At 38.1% G+C, this 20,587-nt stretch overlaps 3 protein-coding genes across 3 annotated transcripts; 2 read left to right on the top strand and 1 right to left on the bottom strand.

Moving 5' to 3' along the window:
* The first annotated feature begins 5,460 nt into the window (after window positions 1-5,460).
* Window positions 5,461-6,055, top strand: LOC149109692 (uncharacterized). The gene has a single exon (XM_089294505.1). It carries the CDS (start codon window positions 5,461-5,463, stop codon window positions 6,046-6,048), a length of 588 nt encoding a protein of 195 aa, XP_089150631.1. The 3' UTR covers window positions 6,049-6,055.
* Window positions 6,056-7,052: 997 nt separating this feature from the next.
* LOC149109691 (uncharacterized) lies at window positions 7,053-11,087 on the top strand. The gene is made up of 5 exons (XM_089294506.1): window positions 7,053-7,684; window positions 8,243-8,306; window positions 8,746-8,999; window positions 9,495-9,667; window positions 9,991-11,087. The coding sequence occupies exons 1-4, from the start codon at window positions 7,586-7,588 to the stop codon at window positions 9,537-9,539; spliced, it is 462 nt and encodes a 153-aa protein (XP_089150632.1). The 5' UTR covers window positions 7,053-7,585; the 3' UTR covers window positions 9,540-9,667; window positions 9,991-11,087.
* LOC149109690 (uncharacterized) lies at window positions 9,834-17,445 on the bottom strand. The gene is made up of 7 exons (XM_089294504.1): window positions 16,894-17,445; window positions 15,891-15,985; window positions 14,606-14,765; window positions 14,370-14,433; window positions 13,811-14,064; window positions 13,236-13,407; window positions 9,834-12,597 (listed from the first exon to the last, which is right to left on the bottom strand). Exons 1-7 carry the CDS (start codon window positions 17,443-17,445, stop codon window positions 12,461-12,463), a joined length of 1,434 nt encoding a protein of 477 aa, XP_089150630.1. The 3' UTR covers window positions 9,834-12,460.
* Window positions 17,446-20,587: the final 3,142 nt, after the last annotated feature.

Raw genomic sequence — 20,587 nt, 5'->3', positions numbered from 1 at the left:
ACTGACAATTTTCGGAAAAAAAACGATGAACGAATTGAATGAAACAAGGCGAAGCAACGTCTAAAACTGATATTAGAGTGTTTACTTTTAACTTTCATTATTCACTCGGTGCCATTACCACCATTTTTGTTTCCTGTTAACTTATAAAATCTTTAACCTGATACTTTTACAACATCACTTATTCCCCTGACTAGATAATGTATAACTACCATAAATTGATAGCGGTTTCTGCTCAAAAGTTGATCGTGGTTTGAATTTTTTCTATCATCTGGGTCCTTTTGGGTCTCATTATCATGGCGATATTTATGGAGAGCATCACCTCTGCACTTACAACTCTTTCTTTGCAGTTGGAACCAACTGACTTTGTTGGTATGAAGGTTTCTCCAAATATCTGTTGTTTTTGTTTGCTATTATTAATCTAAACACGTTGAAAGAATCCTTTATATGAGGATTAGGTTCTTCCTTGCTGGCACCCTATTTGCATGTAGATATTTATATATTTTTTATGCAACTAAAGTTGTTATAAAATAATTTATCTATTTTTCTACTTTTCTCTTGGCTCAAAAATAGCCTCGTAAAACAAAATGCTTGCAGCTCCTTACATCCTATTTTTCAAAAGGTGCTCATTCTGTAAGGTATATTACAGTGCAATATATATGTATAGTGTGTGAGAATTTCTTTTTTTGACAAGTATAATCATTCCAGTTTGTACTTGCATTACTTTATTTGACTTTTTCAATTATAATTTGCTATTTCCAAGAAGATGTTGTATTTGGCGCTCTTTCTCGTCTTTGTTTTTGTGATCATTTTTGAGGTAAAAGCTTGGCCATGACAATACAGTACTGTACGGGTCCGCAAATGATCCTGGACCGCAAATGATCCCCAAATTGAACCGCAAATGATCCCGGACCGGAAATGATCCCCATATTGGACCGCAAATGATTCCGATCAAAAAATAAGGAATGGCATGGATTTATATCAGAGGAAGGTGAGAACATATACAAAAATTATGAACTAAAAAACATGTCTTATCATTTTACAAAAAAATATTCCACAGCTGCTGTTTTGTTCTTCGAACGGTTCAGATCGTTTTCACTGTCACGCAATAAAAAAAAAATAGTAAATCGAAAATCAACCAATGGAAAAAGCTAAGAAATTGTGATGTACGCTATAGAAGATAACTAAATAAGACACTTTTCCAAGTTTTAGGCCTGTGCGTTTCCCCAAACTTCAGAAATTCGTCGTAAATGTTTCCCAGAAATTTACAGAGCCCAGTAAGAAAACGCCATGTTGGTATACATCCGTGGTACACCAATGTGGCGGCCGGAATATAGTGTAAACATCTGGAACTTACTTTGGCTTTCCAGACGACTGATTATCAGTACTAAACAAACAAGCATTTACATAAGCACTTTTCCCAATGCTCTAACTTCTAAAAAGGCTCAAAATCATGAGATAAGTATATAGTTTTTAACAAACTCGATCGTAACCTTGTGTCACGCAACCTACATAACGCTAATTGTAAACAGATATAAATATACCGTCTCTTATGCCTGATGAGGATAAAAACACGTCACGTGAAGACGATCTATTGAATCAGAAGTCTTGGAAAAACACATACTTGTAAACATTCTCGAAATCTCGGTGGCGATAGTATCAAACATCTATCAAACAGCTAACTTGCGCAAGCCTTGGCGTTGCTTGCTAATGAAGCTGAACTTCATAACTACAGCTTGGAATTTTGGCTTCTTAGAATACTCAAGTAGTCATTTCCGAGGAATTAAAGCCAAAATACGACCAAGGAAAAATTACAAAATAAATTTGTTCAAATTTCCAGTGCTACACACTAGGTGTTTTACAGAGTTATGAAGCGTTGTAGAGGGTCTACTCAGGTGACAGCGTCTTCCTTAATAGTCGCTTCATGGTTAGATTTTAGTTTAAAACTTTAGACGAACGGCGTTAACGGCTGTTAAAATATGATTTGACTATAACACCGAAATATCAATGTTTAACACAGGAGGATATGTAGCGTATGTTGCACGGATCATAATTTTACTCAGAATTGCAAAGAGATGCAAGCCAAGTCGTGTTTTGATGATTGACTGGTGATATTCATAGCATCGTAGTTAGCAACAAAAGTTAGCCGAAAGTATGAAAACAAAAGAAAGTTGTAAGCCATTATCATTATAAGATGGCTTTAATAAAAACATCGGTATTCACATACGCCAATTCCCTATCCACACCATCCCACTATCCATGCCATTCGTTATTTTTTAGTCGGGATCATTTGCGGTCCCTATCGGGGATCATTTCTTGTCCGGGATCATTTACGGTCCAATTTGGGGATCATTTGCGGTTCTGGGATCATTTGCGGACCCGTACAGTACTAGTCATTTCATGGATTTCTTTATAGTAACTTTTCGATATAACGCGCTCCGAAATAGAGTGCTTTATCAGAGTAAAGATGCACGGTAAGCTAGTCCCAGGTCAGAATTCCCCCCGTGGTTTCTGAACCAACCGAAAGTGAAGTTTCCCGTTTTCAAATGGCTAAAACGCCATGAAATTTTTTTATTTCCTTATCACGATCTCGTGTAGATTCCATAAAACAAATAAAAAATATATATCTGTTATATAAACTTTAATTCTTATTTGTTTCCGAAGTAACTGACTCCGTAGAAATATTGATTAACAGTGTTATTGACAGCAATTGAGTAGATGAAAAATCATAGATGTTCATTTCCAACCAGTATTACTGACAATGCGTTTAAAGTGTGATGCGTATTAGTCCTTTATCGTCAAGAGGGTATCTAAATAATATTCAAAGTGGTCAGATCACCCTATTTTGATGATTTCAGGTTTGGTTAGTATTTATATTGACCACCGAAATGATCAAAAACGGGAAACTACAAAATATTACTCAACGAAAAAAAAATAAAAAAAATAAAAAAAAACTGACAACTTATGAACGATTTACAATGAATATCCTTCGATTCGTTTCCGCCGTTTATACTTAAATTATCCCAATGTAGCCTGCGAGAACATTTACCTAAAAAATAACTAGATCTGACACATTCCTTGTCAAAAAAACGGTCTTTTTTTCAAGTTCCACATGCGCTGGCGCCAGCTATTTACTCTTTTTTTTTTACGCCTTTACTGTGAGCGCTACATATTTGAATTACTTCATAATTTTGTGATGTTTGGAATGGACAAGAGATTACCTCGGATTCTGCCAACTTAACCTCAGACGTGAACATTAAACTCCACAACACACTGACTCTATACTTCACTGGTGCTTTTACCCTGTGGCTGATGTTTCCTTTAATGTTTAATTTCACTTTCATTGACTTGCTATTTGTAAATAAATGTTATCTCCATAATTTACAGCAATATCATATCAATCTCTAATCTTTCAATAAGTTATCTTAAATCTAATTTTTGTGTATTCCCATGAAAATTATAGACGGATAAACAAAAACAAAAAGTTTTTACTGAGGCAATATTATTTGTTTACCAACGTTCATTTCGGAACAGTATGAGGTGCTAAAGTTGATTGTTATTTAAATCCGGTTGTCTCTTTTCTTTTCACCAGCACAACGTTTTTAATTTGTAATTCGTTGCTTTGCTTCTTTAATTAAAACAAGCGTTGTGCTTCTTTTTCAAATATCGCCTCTGACATGTCGCTTTTGTTTCCCTACAGGACTTAACGTTATAGTTTTAAGTGATGAAATCGCCACTTTTTTTCATTTCCACATTATGCCTCACTTAAATTCACTTTGATTATCTCTGCGGATGTTAACAGTACCATAACATGGTACAATGCAACAATGTTTCCATAATAACGATATGTATGTCAGCTAGCTGGCAGCATTTACCACAGTATTCCCGTGGAGCAAATAAATTGTGATACAAAAATCGTCTAAACTTCTTTTAGTCATTTTTAAATTCCCTTCTGATTGAACCATATTCAGGCACTGAAAAATAATTGAAATATAAATATAATTGAAATATGATTATAACTTCTGCCAAAAGTCATTAATAATTAACAGCCTCGGTATGACCGCTCATTTATTTCATGCATATTTTATAATGCAGGCTTCTGGACAATATTCGACAACGAAGAGAAGTGAGAGATTGTAAAAAGTTTTTCACGGTAAGGAAAATATATAAACTTATCTGTCTACGTATTCTCTACAATCTAAAAAGGAAGCGTCACTGCCCTCATAACTTTAATTAAATGTTGAAGATTGCTTTTATCATACCCGGCTGCTTTTGTTTAATTTGTAGTAGACGATGCACTAAGCTTCAAAGGCCATGTTTCAGAATGGGTTTGAAATAAGGAATTATAACGTTTTAGCGCGCAGAACTCTTTGCAAACAACCCTGTGTCACTCCACACGGCAGCGTGAAAATAGCTTCAAGAAACAGCTCGTAAGATGCTGTTAAACAACAGTACTAGTCAATAAACTTTCATATCATTGAGGGAGCAGCGATCATTTTCAAGGAATAAATAGCCTGCCATAAGGGTCCCCAAGCTTTATCCTACGTAACTCTCTTGGCTTGCTTTTGCTGGTTGATTAAATGCAATAGCGACCAGAAAGCTTGCAAAAAACCTAGGGGGAGACTCCTTCGCTATGCTTACCTGAAGATTGGCGTCATTTATTGCTCGTTAGTAGGAACACTTAGGACATGGATAGGATTCACGAAATAATGCCCCGTGTTTGCCTTTTAATATTTTATAATGTGTCGTGGAGATGATATCTTCATCTTAAGAAAAGTATACGAAAATAATAGAACGGGTCGTCCGTAACTGTCCACGCGACAAAAAAATTTCAGTTCCTTTTTGGATTAATCAGTTATTTTAGCAAACTAGGAGGAATTCCAAGCATATACCCTTGCATGCATAAGTTGCCTTTTCAAGCCTTCTGCATGTTATTAAAAGCTTTATCACTGTTGAATGGATATTACAGCGAAATCCCAAATGCAATGTATGGCCAGACTGAAGGAAAGTGCAAGGATCGGCAAATAATGTTGGATGGACATCACCTTACATCATATGATTTCAAATAAGCCGAATAGCATGGGACTAAACTTTTTCACAAAATAATGCTCCATAAGTTGTCGTCAAAATGTGCTCTTGTAGCAAAAAGCTAAATCTACCATGTTATTCCTCCTATTCAAGTCATCGCACTATCAATGCCATTCTTCTATTTTTAACGGGATCATTTGCGGTCATAGATTGGAATCAAATGCGGTCCGGGATCATTTGCGATCCTCCATGAAATCATTTTCGTTCCACTAGCTATCATTTCAATTCCGTGAGCGAGGTTCGATTTGGAGAGCGCGGCACTTTGTTAACCATTTCTCATCACCGACTGATCAATGTCTTTCTCATCTTTATACTAAGCTTGAAATAAGCAGTCATTTTCCGTTTTCTCACAAACTTTTCTATTTCAGAGCCACGATGGCAAAATGGCTGCAAATGCTTTCAACTGCTGTCATCGGTGTTTGTGTGTTTTACTTCCAGACAACCACTGCAAAAGATAATTCGTCCACAACTACTAATAAAGACTTGCAAAGCGAGGGTGAAAATAAAAACCAAACGGTAACATTTCTGACAGTGGCCTGGATTTTTGACCCTCCATACATAATACCAGTAAATGGATCTTCAATCCAAGATGAGGGTATGATACGAGATGCACTATTGCGTTACATAACAGTAGAGTGTGGTTATTTTTGGGAACCTTACATCTCATACAAAGTGATAAGCTTGCAGGCTTACAGTGAATTTGGCATGATAGAACTGCTGAGGACAAACACAGCGGATGTGGCTTCTCCTATATTCGAGACCCCAGGCAGTCGACGATATAGTGAATTTCCCTTTTTCAAAATTGGTGATTATCCCGGAACAGATTTCTTTACAACTGAAGATCAAACGAATCCGACTAGAGGGGTCTTGGACGCGATATTCACGTCTTGGCCATTGCTTGCACTTACTCTGATAACTATGGCCATTGCTGGTGTCATTATGTGGGCTCTGGTGAGTTTGTGAACAGAAATCTATAACCAGTATCCCTTGCGTGTTTAAGTGTAGGCCTGTTAATAGAAAGATTAAGCATGACGTTACGTCAAAGGGCAAACGGCAAAAATGAAACTTTTGCCGTCTGTCTTCAGCTGTCTGTACAGTAGAGTGAAAATAGTTGTATTTGCGGTGAATAGTAGAAGCCTTTTTTTCTATTTTTTCGTGATTTATTTAAGGATTACAAGAAAAAAAAATCAGAGGTAATCTTTGCCGTTTGCCGTCTGCCGTAAACGTCATGCTTAAGCTCTCTAATAGTGACTAATTCCTTCAATGAGACACGCCCGCGCGGAATCATGGTAGTTGTATTCATCAAACACATATCCAGTCCAAGATGACGAATACAGCTACCATGATTCCCTGCAGAGCAGGCGTTTGTCATAGAGGGGAATTGACCATTCCTTCTTGAGCAGAACGATGCTGGTAGTATAATCATGGTAACGTCCATTTGACGATCTAGGTCGCCATACAACTTGTGTTCAATCTCAATTTCCAGTTACCCGTCTACTCCCTCTAGGTGAAATGCTGAATATTCCATTGCAAACAGTGGACTAACTTGTTTTGAAGTGAAGTGAAAGACTTTATTTAATGAGGGTGACCCGTGACAGTAACAGGTCCTTTATATCTGCAACCACAGTAGGGTAAAAGAACGACTTTAACAGTAATGTGGGGGTGGAAGGGTGAGGCAGGTTGTCTTCACGATGATTTCAAACTTGAAAACTTTGAAACGTATTGTAACGTTACGCATGGTGTCGACCTTACTGTAGATTTGGAAGTGTTTAGTCAATGGTTGGTCGGCAAAGTGTTAGTATCATCATAGATTTATTTTTCTGTGGTAGCAATAAGTTAGAGAATTTTTTTTAGGTTAGTTATTCGTTTCACTTTTTCTTTTGTCATGGTTTCCAATTTAAGCGTTCTTACAGTGCTTTTATTATAGAGAATCAATTACGGCAATTATTTTTCAATTTTACAGTCGAAACATGAGCGTTAGATGACGGTGCCAGGATGGGTATTTTTAGGAAATTATGATGCCATTTTTACGACATAACGTCCTGCTTCTGCACCCTCGGCCACCAATAAAACAACAAAACTCTAACAAAACTCTAAAATACTTGAGAAGAGGAAGAATCTTCTCCGGCCACTTCAACCCTGGTACTACAAGCTTCAAAGTAGCAATAAACAAAAAAAAGCGGGGTGTCGCTTTCCAACGGCTACCGAAAAGAGGGTTTAAAATATTTGGATTATCTTTTCCACCCCTCCTCTACAGCTCGATGAGCAACTTTGCACACTTAAGTGTAGTATTTATTGTTGAAAATCATGGTTCTCTCTGTGCTCGCACAGTTGTTATTTTATAGCAATGCTAATCTCATATTACTATGGCTCAATGCGGCGGGCATATACTATTATTTGCGATTTATAAAAATGATTTGTTTTGTCTTTTTGCATCAGGTATGGTGACAAAGCTCCAAAGTCTGTTGCAGCCCGAGTTTTCTCCGTCATATGGATCCTCATGGGTATCATCAACATAGCGTTAATTACGGCAAATATCACCTCCACATTGACAGCTCTCTCCCTGCATATGGAACCAAGCAGCCTTGTTAATTTGAAGGTTGGTCAACTGATTACGCAAATTTTGCACTGAGACATTTTGTGCGAGGAATACAATAACTAGCGGGAAGAAGAGATGGAGGCGCCAGCACCTGGATCAACGTTAACACTAACAATAATGCAAAAACAGTCCGATAAGCCCACGTGATAATATCCCCCATGGATTGTTCTGTAGTTTAGATCATTAAAAAAGCTTTCGTGACCATAGAGACTCATTTTCTGTGCGGTATTGTAGACTTGAATGTCCCTAAACGTTTTATGACGCTAAGACCCTTCCGAATATAAGCCCGACCATTTTCAAAGCGCGGAATCTGCCTTTGTTAGCAAGCCCATTCCAACGCATGACCAGCCGTAACTACTGTGAACAAAAAACCTTCCTAGAACAAAACTAGCCCAGAAAATTTGCTGGAATTTGAAGAGGAAAAAAACGTTTTCGCTATTTAAAGACTACTCTCTTCCTTCTGTCAGCGATGGTCAGTCATCCCTCTACTTAAAAGATGTAAGGACAAGAACTGAGTTAAAAAAAAGAATCAACTTTTAATTTTGAAATCTATATTAGGTTGCGGTGCTAGGCAATAGAACAGAATACCAGCATGCACTTCAGGAAGGTGCTCAGCCGAAAGGTTGGTGCAGAATAATAATATTTCACTGAAGACATGCTTCAGCTGTTACTCTCGTTGTCGTTGTTTGGTTTGTTTGTTTGTTTGTTTGTTTGTCTGTTTGTTTTTTTCTCTTGCTAGGGCGAGAAGGTGAAGTTTCCACAGATTTTGAACAGTTTGTTATTACAAGCTGAAATTTATACAGTACAGTGCAGTACATGAATGAGCGAGACAAGACCTTTTTTGTACACCTATTCGTATGGATAACGGGGTCTTCGAGACGTTTTTAATCGATTGACAATGATTTCTTAGTTATAACAAAAATAGGAGTAAACTGCAAAGCAAATTCACCGAGTACAGGAATAGATTTGGGCTCGCCAACGATTCTGATCAAGCAAATGCTGGTAAAACTCAATGTTCCATTTCATTCAGTAAGAGTTATGCCCTCTCTCTACCTATTTAGTGTACAACACAATTGATGACGTCGTTCAAGCAGTGAAAACAAAAGAAGTAGATGGAATGTTCTTAGACCGATACAGAGCTTCCCATTACCAGTCAAGAGGCAAATTAAAATCGCTCATCACCGTCAAGAAGCTCGAATACCGAAAAGACATTGGAGTTCTCTTTTCCAAGAACAATCAAAGACTTGCAACTTGCTTAAACTTTCATCGTTCAAACATTTGGAGATTGGTTCAAACTCTTACGGCTACTTTTAAGGTAATGTTAACGTTTATTAGTTTTGGAATTATTTACACAAATATCCTTATCTATGGGCTGCACACTACCATAATACTGTGTTTATAGCCATTTTCTCGACATATCGTCTCCTCGCGACAGTAGGAGCATAAGATTGGCGGCACAGACATATATAGATAAATCTTAGATCTACACTTGTAGACCTGGACTTAGACCTGGACCTAGACCTAGACCTAGACCTAGACCTGGACCTAGACTTAGACCTAGACCTGGACCTAGACTTAGACCTAGACCTAGACCTGGACCTAGACCTGGACATTGAAGAGAACAGAGCCGTGGGCCTGGCCTGGACCTGGACCTAGACCAGAACATAGACCTTAACGTACCCGTGCAGGAGTGGGCAAGGGCAAAGACGTAGGAAAAGACTTACAAAACATAATGTAAAGGCGTAGGGATGCACAGGGTTTTTCGACCTATTACATTACTGCTTTTTCTTCGTTTTCTTTTTCCTTTTAGCTAACCCAACAGAAGCCTGCCGGAAATGTCGGTCTTTTTTTGTAATTCCTCGCCCTTTATCAATTATCTCGTCTACCCATCGCTCGGGATATTGCTTGGCTTGCTGTTTGTCGGAACGGTGTGGGATATCTTGATCCGGAAGAAGGATAAAGTCCAACAAGATGTGGTATTAGGTAAATGTCTTATATCTAGCGGCAGTATAATCAAGGTGTCGCAGTAGGCGAACCGGACCCTGTTTAGTTTCGACTTTCGTCTGATTAGCTACTCATAAAATCAATTTGCAGCTTTTTCGAGATAAACAATAATCCAGCAATATATCAAGTTAACTCTACAACGATATTTCGAAGCACTAGTTGTTTATTGCTTTTCTTGTATCAAATGAAATCACGGATTATAAATCCTTGACGTAATATTTATATCAAATACTTGTGGTCGTATCTCCAACCTTCAGATTTCATCTATAATACAGTCATTAACATGTTATGTATCATTGTAGTTGCAGAGGTGACGAATGATGGAACCGCAGCAAAGCGACAAGCGATTCAAAAAGACCTCGAAGCCGGAAGAAGACTTCTTCTTCAAATGCAGGAACACTTTAACAAACTTGAGGCCAAAGTTTCCGAACTACATGTGTCATTACCATAGACGCGACGCAGCCCAACAAAACGCCCCATACCGCACATTCTCATAAGAAGCCTCCACTCGTCCGAAAATTTCCGACCCCCTATTCAAATCGCAGACTCAAAAATTACTAGTGTAAGTTCTCATTAGTACAAACCACGTGCATCCTACATTAAGTATATGCCATTCCTGAGTTGCATTTTGACTCTGTGTCAAACGAGTGTTCGTGCGAAACCCTTTATATGAAAATGGTCCAGCTACAGGTTCATTTTTATGCAAACCAAACTCATTTTCATATGAAACTGTATTTTGCACAAGAACTCGTTTTGAAACACAAGCACAAGGCAACTCGGAAATGACCTATTCAGATACTCTAGCTCCGTAAACGTCAATAAAACTTGAACTTGCTTTTAATATCGCTAGTGTTTTGCTGTTCAAAACCTGAGAGGAGTAAACATATGGGGCAAATCTAAGAGGAAAATGATCACCAGTTTTAAAGTACTTTAGTTTTGTCCTAGTGATAATCAGTTATAATCCTGATCACACATTACACACAGATTTTTACCAGAACCAAACAAATGCAGTTTTAATCTAAGAAATAGTCAAAGTTATCACGTTCCATTTGCAAAAGGAACACGCTAGAAAATGGCCAGGCTAGAGAATGGCTTTTTCTACAGAAATTGTATATAGACGATTTTAATTGTGTATTTTATGGATTACATTTTAGTATAGTCTTATTATTTGAATTCATTTGTAAAGTCTTGTCTACTTTAGCCCTGGAGCTGTGATTTTAGTCCCTCAAAAACTATCTATTCAGTTCTATTTATCCCTAACTTTAGTGACTTATCGGTTATTATGTTATTAATATGCGAGAAAGTTTCGTACAGGAGTAGGTGTTGTTTTGTGTGAAAGAAAATGGAATGATCTGATAGCTTTTAGCTGGAAAATATACAAAATGGAGCGATTTTATAATTGCTCTAGCGTTCTTGTTTCTTCCTTTTATTATATGACGGAGAAAAACATTTCATTGTGATTGGCTGAGAGCGGCTAAAATTGATTTTTGTCTGTCAAATGTTAAACAGGAAACAACAATTATTTCTCCATTTCACATATTCCATTCTTTATATTTATGTGTTCTCACTAACCTAACATTGAGTGCTCAAGTGTTCAATGTCTCGGAAAAATCGATAAGGCAGTTAACACAACCAATGGAATCCTAACGAAAGATAACTTCTACCTCAAGGACTCTTACCTCCCTCAACTCGACCGGTGGAAACACCAACCGAAGGCCTTGAATCTTCGCCAGTATAGAGGCTGAGGGGAAGGAGGACCAGGACTGTCCTCCCAATTTAAGCATTATTATTGAAACCCAAACTTCTCAAGCCCACGCCGTCGAGAAACTTGTAGAACTCGAGGAACTCTGCTGTAGTAGCATTACTGCCACAGAGGGGCAAAACGATTAAAAGAACTCAAACCATCTGGCATGTAAAGAATGAAGCCCGATCTAAAAGATCCAAAAATAATGTCAACGAAGGCAAGATGTGTCAAGGAAGAAAAACAGAGAAACAGGAAGGATCTGAAAGCGACTCCTGAGAGAGTACTTGAGTGGATAGCAATGTAGAGGAATAGCGGATTAGCCAACTTTGTCCGATGATGATCAGATGTTGGCCCAAAATCGTTGACCCAGTTCAGCCGGGCACACCCTCACTTGAGGACACAGCTCCAGGACGACCACAGAACGGCCCTTAAAAGACCTTCAGAAAGACGGCCCACAGCCTTCTGAAAGAAGATCCACCAGAGAGTGCCTTATTATGCCTTTAATCCCTTTCAAGGACCATTGCCAGCCCTGAGAGTGCAGTCCGAAGCAGAGCTGTTAATTTGTGATATTTTCACTTTGTGTTAGGATGGACTTTATGCGGGGAAGTTAAATTTACTTTTGTGAAAATATTTAATCCACCCTTTTGCATACCTATTTGTTATATTTTTTCTATTTTCGAGTGGCCTGTGCCATCTTGCAAAGAGAGAAAAGGATTTAAGGATACTGTGAGACAGCGGCCTTGTGTCCCAGTGCTAACGTCAGATACAGACTACGAGTTGTATGTAGGTCTCTTTCTGAACTACGAAATTACAGAGCCTTCAAAAAGCTCTTCCTGAGTTCCTATCTCGAGATCTTTGTTGCTATACTGAAGAGCTTCGGTTTAAGTAGAATTGCACTAAATTGCTACAAAAATGGAAATTGATAAGAAGCTCATTCTGACAAAAAAGAAGATGCCATGATAAACTGGAACTGTTTTCAGGGAATTCAAAGCAAATACAGAACGCGAAAGGTAGACGAACACACTAGCCTAAAAATTATATTTCAATTTTGATACTTTGAATTCCAGTTTGTCAAACTGTTCTTGCGTTTGTCGAAGAAGCCGTCGTGCCACTTCGAGGTCGTTTTGGATTGTATCTGTTGTCATCCCTTCATTGACTGCTGTTCCTGACAAGACAAATCAAATGAAGCTCTTTAAAGACACTTTACTAAGGATTAGAACTCCCCGTGGGATGCTTTCAGAAGCTGATATCTTTCGTGAATATTTAAAAGTAACAGTTGTTTATCCAGTGACTAATTTCCTTGGTTTCATTATTGGTTGTATTGATGGATTTTTATCCTTTTCCAATCTAGTTCATTTTAGTACTTCAACTACTTGGTGCCATTTTGGAGTGAAGGAATCCGATTTCTGGTCATCAAAAAATGGGGGACGGTTTAACAGAAAGCTTCACGATTCATTACGACAGAAACACTCATTTCAAATGTTCTAACAAGTCTTTTTAATCGGGGATGAATAAACGTTTTATTTGGGAGCTCAGAGCGCAAATTTTGCAAAGAATAAAAAGCTAATGATTCTTGTCCTTTCTGGGATAAAAGTCTCAAAATTTAAAATATCCTGGATCGAATAAACTTCGTTAGCTCCACAAACCAAAAGTAGACCAGATTGTAAAGAATGCAAAATATTAATTGAGATCTCTTGGGCATGTAACCCTAATGATGAGACTTTTGGACAGAGCTAACATCCAAAACGCATTAACAGGATTGGAATCTCCTTTTTAAATCAACTATAAAATGTTTATGCTCACCTAACACAGGATTTTGGTTAACTATTCTCTTCCTTCTAATATGAGTGTCCCACAGGGTTCCAATCAGGAGCAATCCGGTCAATACGCCGAGCGATGCATACATGATCCTCTTAATAAAGGAGGATGACTTGTCAAACAAGTTGGCATTTCGTGCAGGCCTCTGCTCTGTAAGCTTAGGGCAAAAAATAACACCGCCATAGGATTTACATCACTTAATACATATCACCCCGATTTAAAACTGATTGTTCAGAGAATATTAACGAACTGCCACTTAATATTGCACTGAGATAAAGTTCAATATTCTGTTGTATTTAATGAAATTTATGATTTTGGGTTTCGTTCATAATTGTTTCAAGGCTAAATCAAAAAGGCAGGCCAGTACACCTTGTATTTTGAATAAACGCTGAAGCCTGCCTGCACCTTGGTTCCAGTACATCGCAAGTCTTCGATTTCGTTTCAATGTATGTAACCTTTTGATTGTAAGCCAATGTCCCGAGGTGATGTAAGCCAGGGGAAAATATAATGACAGACAAGTGCCCCTTGCAAACCTTGTTTCAAAAGGAAACGAACCTTACCTTATATGTATCAGTAAAGGTTTGGGCCGACTTCAAAATGTTTGAGCGATAGAAATTTAAGCACTGTGCCAGAAACTCTCTATCTTGGGAGAACAGAACTCCAACGTCCCTTTGAAGTTCTAACTTCTTGACGGTGAGAAGTGATTTCAGTTTGCCTCTTGACTGATAATAGGAAGCTGTGAAGCGGTCCAGTAACATTCCATCTACTTCCTTTGATTTCACAGCTTGAATGACGTTGTTAATTTGTGGATACACTAAATATAGAAAGAGAAAAGATGAAGGTTGTTAAAGGTTTTTTAAAAGAGGAGTCAGATCAACATCAAATTCAAAGATTTGCGATCTCTATGGGAATTCTTTATTAGCCATTTGGTTGTCTAATGTACGCTTACCTCAGTCTACTTTCACATTTATCTTTTTATGCTCTGGCAAAAATCAAATCAAAATCTTTGCCTTTTTGTAAGCACTGAATCAGATAATGGGACATGACTCTAAAGGTACCATCCCCACCCCCCGCCCCTTCTGAACAACACCAGGCTCGACATTTCCACTTTGCACCAACCTGTTGGATTAGCATCTTCCTGAAGAGCATGCTGGTATTCCGTGCTATTGGCCAGCACTGCAACCTAACGTGAATCATCAAAGTAAATGGGTTATTGACGCATTTGTAACGAGTTTTCATTTCGGCATTATTTTGATGCTGAGAAAACGTAGGCTCGATTTCTAACCCCCTGGAGTCCAGCAGTTTAGTTTAAATTGATAATATCATATAAGAACAATAGATACAGTTCGACAAACCTTCACACCGACAATGTTAGTAGGTTCCAGTTGCAAGGAAAGAGCTGTAAGTGCAGAGGTGATGTTTGCCATAAAGATCGCCATGATAATGAGGCCCAACAGGATCCAGATGATAGAGAAAATTCGAGCCACGATCGACTTTGGAGTTTTGTCGCCATACCTCATGCAGAAAGAAAACGTTATTAAGGACGTTCGCGTTTCTAGTTAATAGATGTTTTTAAATTTCACTGCTGTCAGATAATGAGCTACTTGTATCAGAAATGCAAAAAATTGGGGGTTACCGACGTTGTTTCAGAGATAAAGCGTGTGGAAAACTACCCTGATTTTGAAAAATTGGCACACGTAATTCAGCATGGTCTACAGGGGTTTATAGTTAAAAATATCGCAGGTGAGTTAACGGAGGCCAACGATCTTGGTCATATTTTGTAGAAGTGTGTCTGTTGCGTAAATAATTCCAAATGCTACCAACGTTTTCATAAAACGTAACCCTTCAAGAGGCATTTGAAACCGTCGCACAGATAAACAAAGAGCTTAAAAGAACGGAATTCGATGGTGCATTTTGCGAAAAATTCAAACTTCTAGTGGATAGATTTTCTTCATTTTTTCGCTAAACGTAGAAAATCGGTAGAGAAAATGATTCATCTAAAGAAAAATAGGGGTCGCCCCACGTCCAAGATCGTTAAATCCAGGAAAAGCTATAGCAACGGCCATCTGCCCTGTCATTATCATTTTATTACTTAGCGCGCGCACTCATGCATGGCGTGGCGTGTGAATTTGCGTGCGCAGTAAGTGTGCGCGGAAACAATTTACGCGAACATCCTTAATTTACGATTATATGAATAGCCCTTTTCACGGTTACCTTTGCTCATTTGCATTACTATAAAATCTAGCATGTATGTGAGGCAATTTCGGGCTATTTTTGTAGTTTCAGCCCGAAATTGCCTCACATCCACGTTGGGATGAGAAAAATTAACCGTGAAAAGGGCTATTGGCCAGTGAAATAAGCGTTAATTATGAAAGTATCAGCTGAAACACAAATTTACAGGAAACAAAAATGGAGTAAGCGGCGCCTAATGACTGATATTACCCTTTTAGACGTCGTTTTTGTACTGTCGTCCTTTTTCGCACAGTTTTTATCTGAGAATTGTCGAGATAATTTGCACTTGTGCGTCCAACTTTCATAATCCTGTTTGTAAGCAAAGTGTCCTGAATTATTGTAAACCTGGTCGATACTGAAGTTGCCAATGATGCGTACCGACAGTGAAATCGGTTAAAAAGTTCTTACCCCACTGTAGTCATAGAAATGAAGGACCACCAGAATCCATCCCAAGATCCTTTGATGAATGAACGTGGAAACTCTTCAATATTCCAATAAGTGTCCTATTAGTTGAAGAAAACAAACAAAAAATGAACGAGTAACGAGGTCGTTTTCCCTCGATAACATTTGATGTTGGATTAAGTCATAACTACGATAAATTTTGCCGAGTGTGTGTAAAATTTACATAAATACATCCTCTTCTCTCGTTAGCTGTTGCGCGGTAGCTGAAATCTAGCGACATGCTAAAAAGTGATACGGGACTGTTATGTCAACGAGAAAATTTCTTCCCTGTGATTAGCTGAGAGCAGTCAAATTGATGGTTAAATACTACAGTGCAGATTAGCGCTCGCGCGATCGTAATTTTCTCAAGCACATAGTAAGCGAGGAATAGTATGAAAACTCAAGCAATTAACAATTCGGCCTTCCACGAGATATTTACATTTTTTTCCAAATTGCAACTCGCCTAAGAGCTCGTGCAATTTTTGGGGGAAATATTATTTATAACTTCTACTGCAAATCCTTTAAATGCACTTGTACTGTTAGGATTACCATATATTCGAATAGTAACGCCGCCCCCCCCTCCCCCCCCCCCCCATACTTTCGGATTTAGCAGCCAAACAAGACCGCTACTTTACTCTCAAATAGTTTAAAAGACGTCTGTACGGTTATTCACAGTCCTTTTGGACAAGGCGGACGCGTATAAATGAAATTAAAAATTCCGTTTATTTATGTTCCTAACTAACAAGAAAAATTCAGTTTAGTTCAAAATAAAATCACATTAACTTTTCAAGTTGTTTCGTCCTGCAGCCAGGCTGTTCCATCGCTTCCATTACGCTTGAGATCAGAGGGTTTCTTCCTTCTTCGAAGGGCCGCTACTTTCGGGTGGGCCATTGGTTTCGGGGAAGGAGGGGCTTTTCTTTCGGAATTCTACGGTACCTATACTAATCTAAGTAAACAAAGTTACGCATACCAGCGCCCACATAATGACTCCAGCAATGGCTGTGAGTATCAGTGTCACCGCAAACAATGACCAAGACTCCAGCACTGCGTCCAAGACAAGACTGAGCTTGTTGGCTTCATTTTCACTGGTGATGTATTCGCTCCGAGGATAATCAGTGATTTTGAAAAAGGAAAATTCTCTGTACCGTCGGTTTGTGGGTTCGAATATAGGAGCAGCGACGTGGACTTTGTTTTGCCTTAGGAGCTCAAGCATGTGAAATTCACTGTCAGCTCGAAATGTTTTAAACTGGTAGCGAACGCCTTTCAAGGTTCCGCATTCTAACAATATGTGCGGATATAGCACGTTCCTGATCAGAACATGACCCTCGTCGTCTTGTGATCCATTGGCAGCTGATGGCGTGTATGGAGGCTTTGCAATCCAGGCTATCGTCAGATCTTTCCTTACCCAGTGCCCCTCGTCCTCCTCATCTCTATCTTGATCGCCAGTCATTGGGGTATTTCGTATCTGAATAGCACCAAGGCCAACGAAAAACGCTGAGAGCACTATAATCCAAGAGCTCATTATCGTTCTATAGATGGTAGAAAAAAGAGGTTCGTGACTAAACAGTTACAGGTATTAACGGATGTGGAGGCGAAAACAGTATTGCGACATCTGGTAACTGGAGATATCGCATACTACTGCAGCTAGCGCTGCCTATAATTTGACATAATAATTGGCATCACATGCATGTGTAGACGATCCGAGGATGACACTGATTTCTTAAGCATTACCATCACAGGAAAATGAAAACAAACAGGTATAAATGGAAAACAGTAAAAATTCCAGTGTCACTCAAAAAAGCCCAAAAAGCGTAGAATTGTCAATTTTGGCAGCATTTGCCTCGAATTGCACGTCAAAAAGCGATTGCTGTGACAATTTCAAAATGGCATAGAGAGACAGTTAACACTTTACAGCACAATATTTTTTTCGTATACGTTTCCACGATGTCATAGCAATACGTTATTAAATATTAAAAGGCAAACACGGAGCCTCATATACGAAATCCTTCCTGTTTCCTAAGTGCACTACTCAACCAGCATAGGATCGAGCATAGGATTGAGTCTCCTAAGATTTACCAAACTTATTGGCCGCCATTGCCTATAATCAATTAGCAAATGCAAGCCAAGAGAATTATGTGAAATATAGCTTGGGGCGCTTATGAATTAGGCCGCTTATTCCTTGAAAATGATCTCTGTTCCCTCAGTGATGTTCAGTTTACTGAGGGTTATCTGACAGCATCTTGTAAACTTTTGCTTGTAGTTATGTACGCGATCTAGAGCGGAGTGAGACGGGGGTGATTCCAAAGTGTTTTGCGGGCTAAAGCGATAGAACTCCTTATCTCAAACCAATTCTGAAACATGGCATTTATAGTTACATCGTCCACCCCTTTATAAGGGTCAATCATAACACTTCCTTTTCAAATTGCAGAGGATTTACAAGACGGATAGGTTTACAGGTATATAATTTCCTTACCGTGAAAAACTTCTTACAACCTCTTATTATTGCCTCTCGTTGTCGAATACTGTCCAAAAGCCTGCATTATCAAATATTCATGTTATAAATGAATGGTGATACTAGACTGGTTAATTATTAATAGCTTTTGGAAGAAGTTACAATTATATATCAGTTATATTTATATCTCAAATATATTTCAGTGGGTACATATGGTTTAATCGGAAGGGAACCAAATCACTGATAGAAATTTATACGACTTTTTGTATCGCACTATTTTTGCTTCACTGGAGTACATGTATTTTTGATGATTTTGGTAAATGTTGAAAACAACTTACAGATGCATCGTTATCATGGCAATATTGCGTGCTCTCTGCTAATTGGAATTGCAACACTGAAAGCTTATTTGATTTGATTTTAGTCTTATTATTTCTCAGAATGTTAACAATTCTTAACATTCTGAGAAATAACAAGACTAAAATCAAATCAAATAAGCTTTCAGTGTTGCATAGTTTGGAAGTGCAAAAGAATAGCGATTCAATTTCCTGAGATTAAGTTACGTCTTAAAGGTAAACTGAAACGATAATTCGAGTCAGAGGCGATATTTGTAAAAAGGAGCACAACGCTTCTTTTAATTACAAAAGCGAAATTACAAATTTAAACAAGTTTTGTTGATAGAAATAAGAGAAAACAAAAACAATTTGAATAATAATCAACCATCCTCTCACACTGTTACGAGCTGGACGCTTTTTATCAAATAAATACCTCAGTAAATCGTTTGCATTATATAGTGTTTTTCTGTCTTTAATTTTCATAGGAATATTACAAAAATTAGACTTGAAAGAACTTGGAAGATTAAAGATTGATATGACATTGTTAACATATCGAGATAACATATTCACATAACTGATGTGATGATATTTACTTACCAAGAGCAAAAGAAAGTAAAAGTGAAACATAAAAGGGCAGATCAGCCACCAAGTGAGGCAGCACAGCAACACCGTAAGGTTTTCAGTGAGATATGGAATCAGTCTGTTGAAGAGTTCACTGATCACGTTTGAGGTCAACTTGGCGGAATCCGGCCACTAGTCCGTGCCAAAAGTCATGAAATTATCAAAAAAAAATTCAAAATAGTAATAGCTGACGTCAGCGCTTGTGGAATTGGAGAAAGGAATGTGTTAGCCTAAGTTAGTCATCTTGGAGGTAAATATTCTCCTCAACTGCATTGAGGTTATTTTTAAAACTATAGAGGCGAAAATGAATCGAACGGCATTCATTGTCAATATTTAAATTAGTTGTTAGACTATTAATTTTTTTCCCTTTCTTTTTTTTCATTTTCTCTCTCGGTACATAATATTTGGTGATTTCTCCGTTTTTGAAGATTTCGGAGGTCGGCATATATACCAGCCGAACCTGAAATCATTAAAATAGGGTGTTGTGGCAACTTTGAATAATACTGTAAGTAGCAATTAATTAAAATAATAATTAAAAAAAAAACTTTGAATAATACTGATATATCCTCTTGACGATAAAGGATCAACACGAATCACACTTCAAATAAGTTGCCAATAATAACGTTAATATTTTTTTTCCGGTGTGAGTAACTGTGGAAACAAATCAGAATTTTAAAGAATTGCTTGAATAACAGTGCGCCAGCAATAAATCACCACTACTTGTTTTAAATACGGCGGCTGGGTCCCGTTCATCGCTGGTTTTTAAAGCTTGAACAAAATACAGGTGTTATCGCAGCATGAGAGCATCTCTCAGCAAGGTTCAAAAGTATCTTGTCGTCGTTAATCTGATCGATGTGAACGTATTTTTTACACAAAACACATTGTATTTCCCGCTTTGTCACGACATTACGACACCATTCAGCTGCTGTTGTAAAGCTCAGCTCAGTTACTATCCTACAATCGCAATAGTAGAACTTTGGCTTCCAGATTGTTGAAGTGCTCTTTCATTTGTAGAGGAAGTGTTCTTGTTGCTTCCAGATCGTTACTAATGGCATCTCGTTTTGTTTTCTCCGGGTTCTCCGGTTTTCCCCCCTCCACAAAAGCACTCCAAATTCCAATTCGACCAGGACAGAAGGCCCGCATGAAAACCAGCTAAGGCTAATGTGGCTTCCTCTCTAAATATTGTAATTTTACATTTATTGCTGGTTTTCAGTGTCACGCAATTCAAAAAAGATCAAAATCAAAATCGAAACCGGTCA

The sequence above is a fragment of the Orbicella faveolata genome, unplaced genomic scaffold (assembly GCF_042242905.1).
Source record: "Orbicella faveolata isolate gen_17 unplaced genomic scaffold, um_ofav_v1 contig_25, whole genome shotgun sequence".
Taxonomy (NCBI): domain Eukaryota; kingdom Metazoa; phylum Cnidaria; class Anthozoa; order Scleractinia; family Merulinidae; genus Orbicella; species Orbicella faveolata.
Note: the sequence above shows the minus strand (reverse complement) of the source record. Positions and strands in the feature narration are given on the sequence as shown.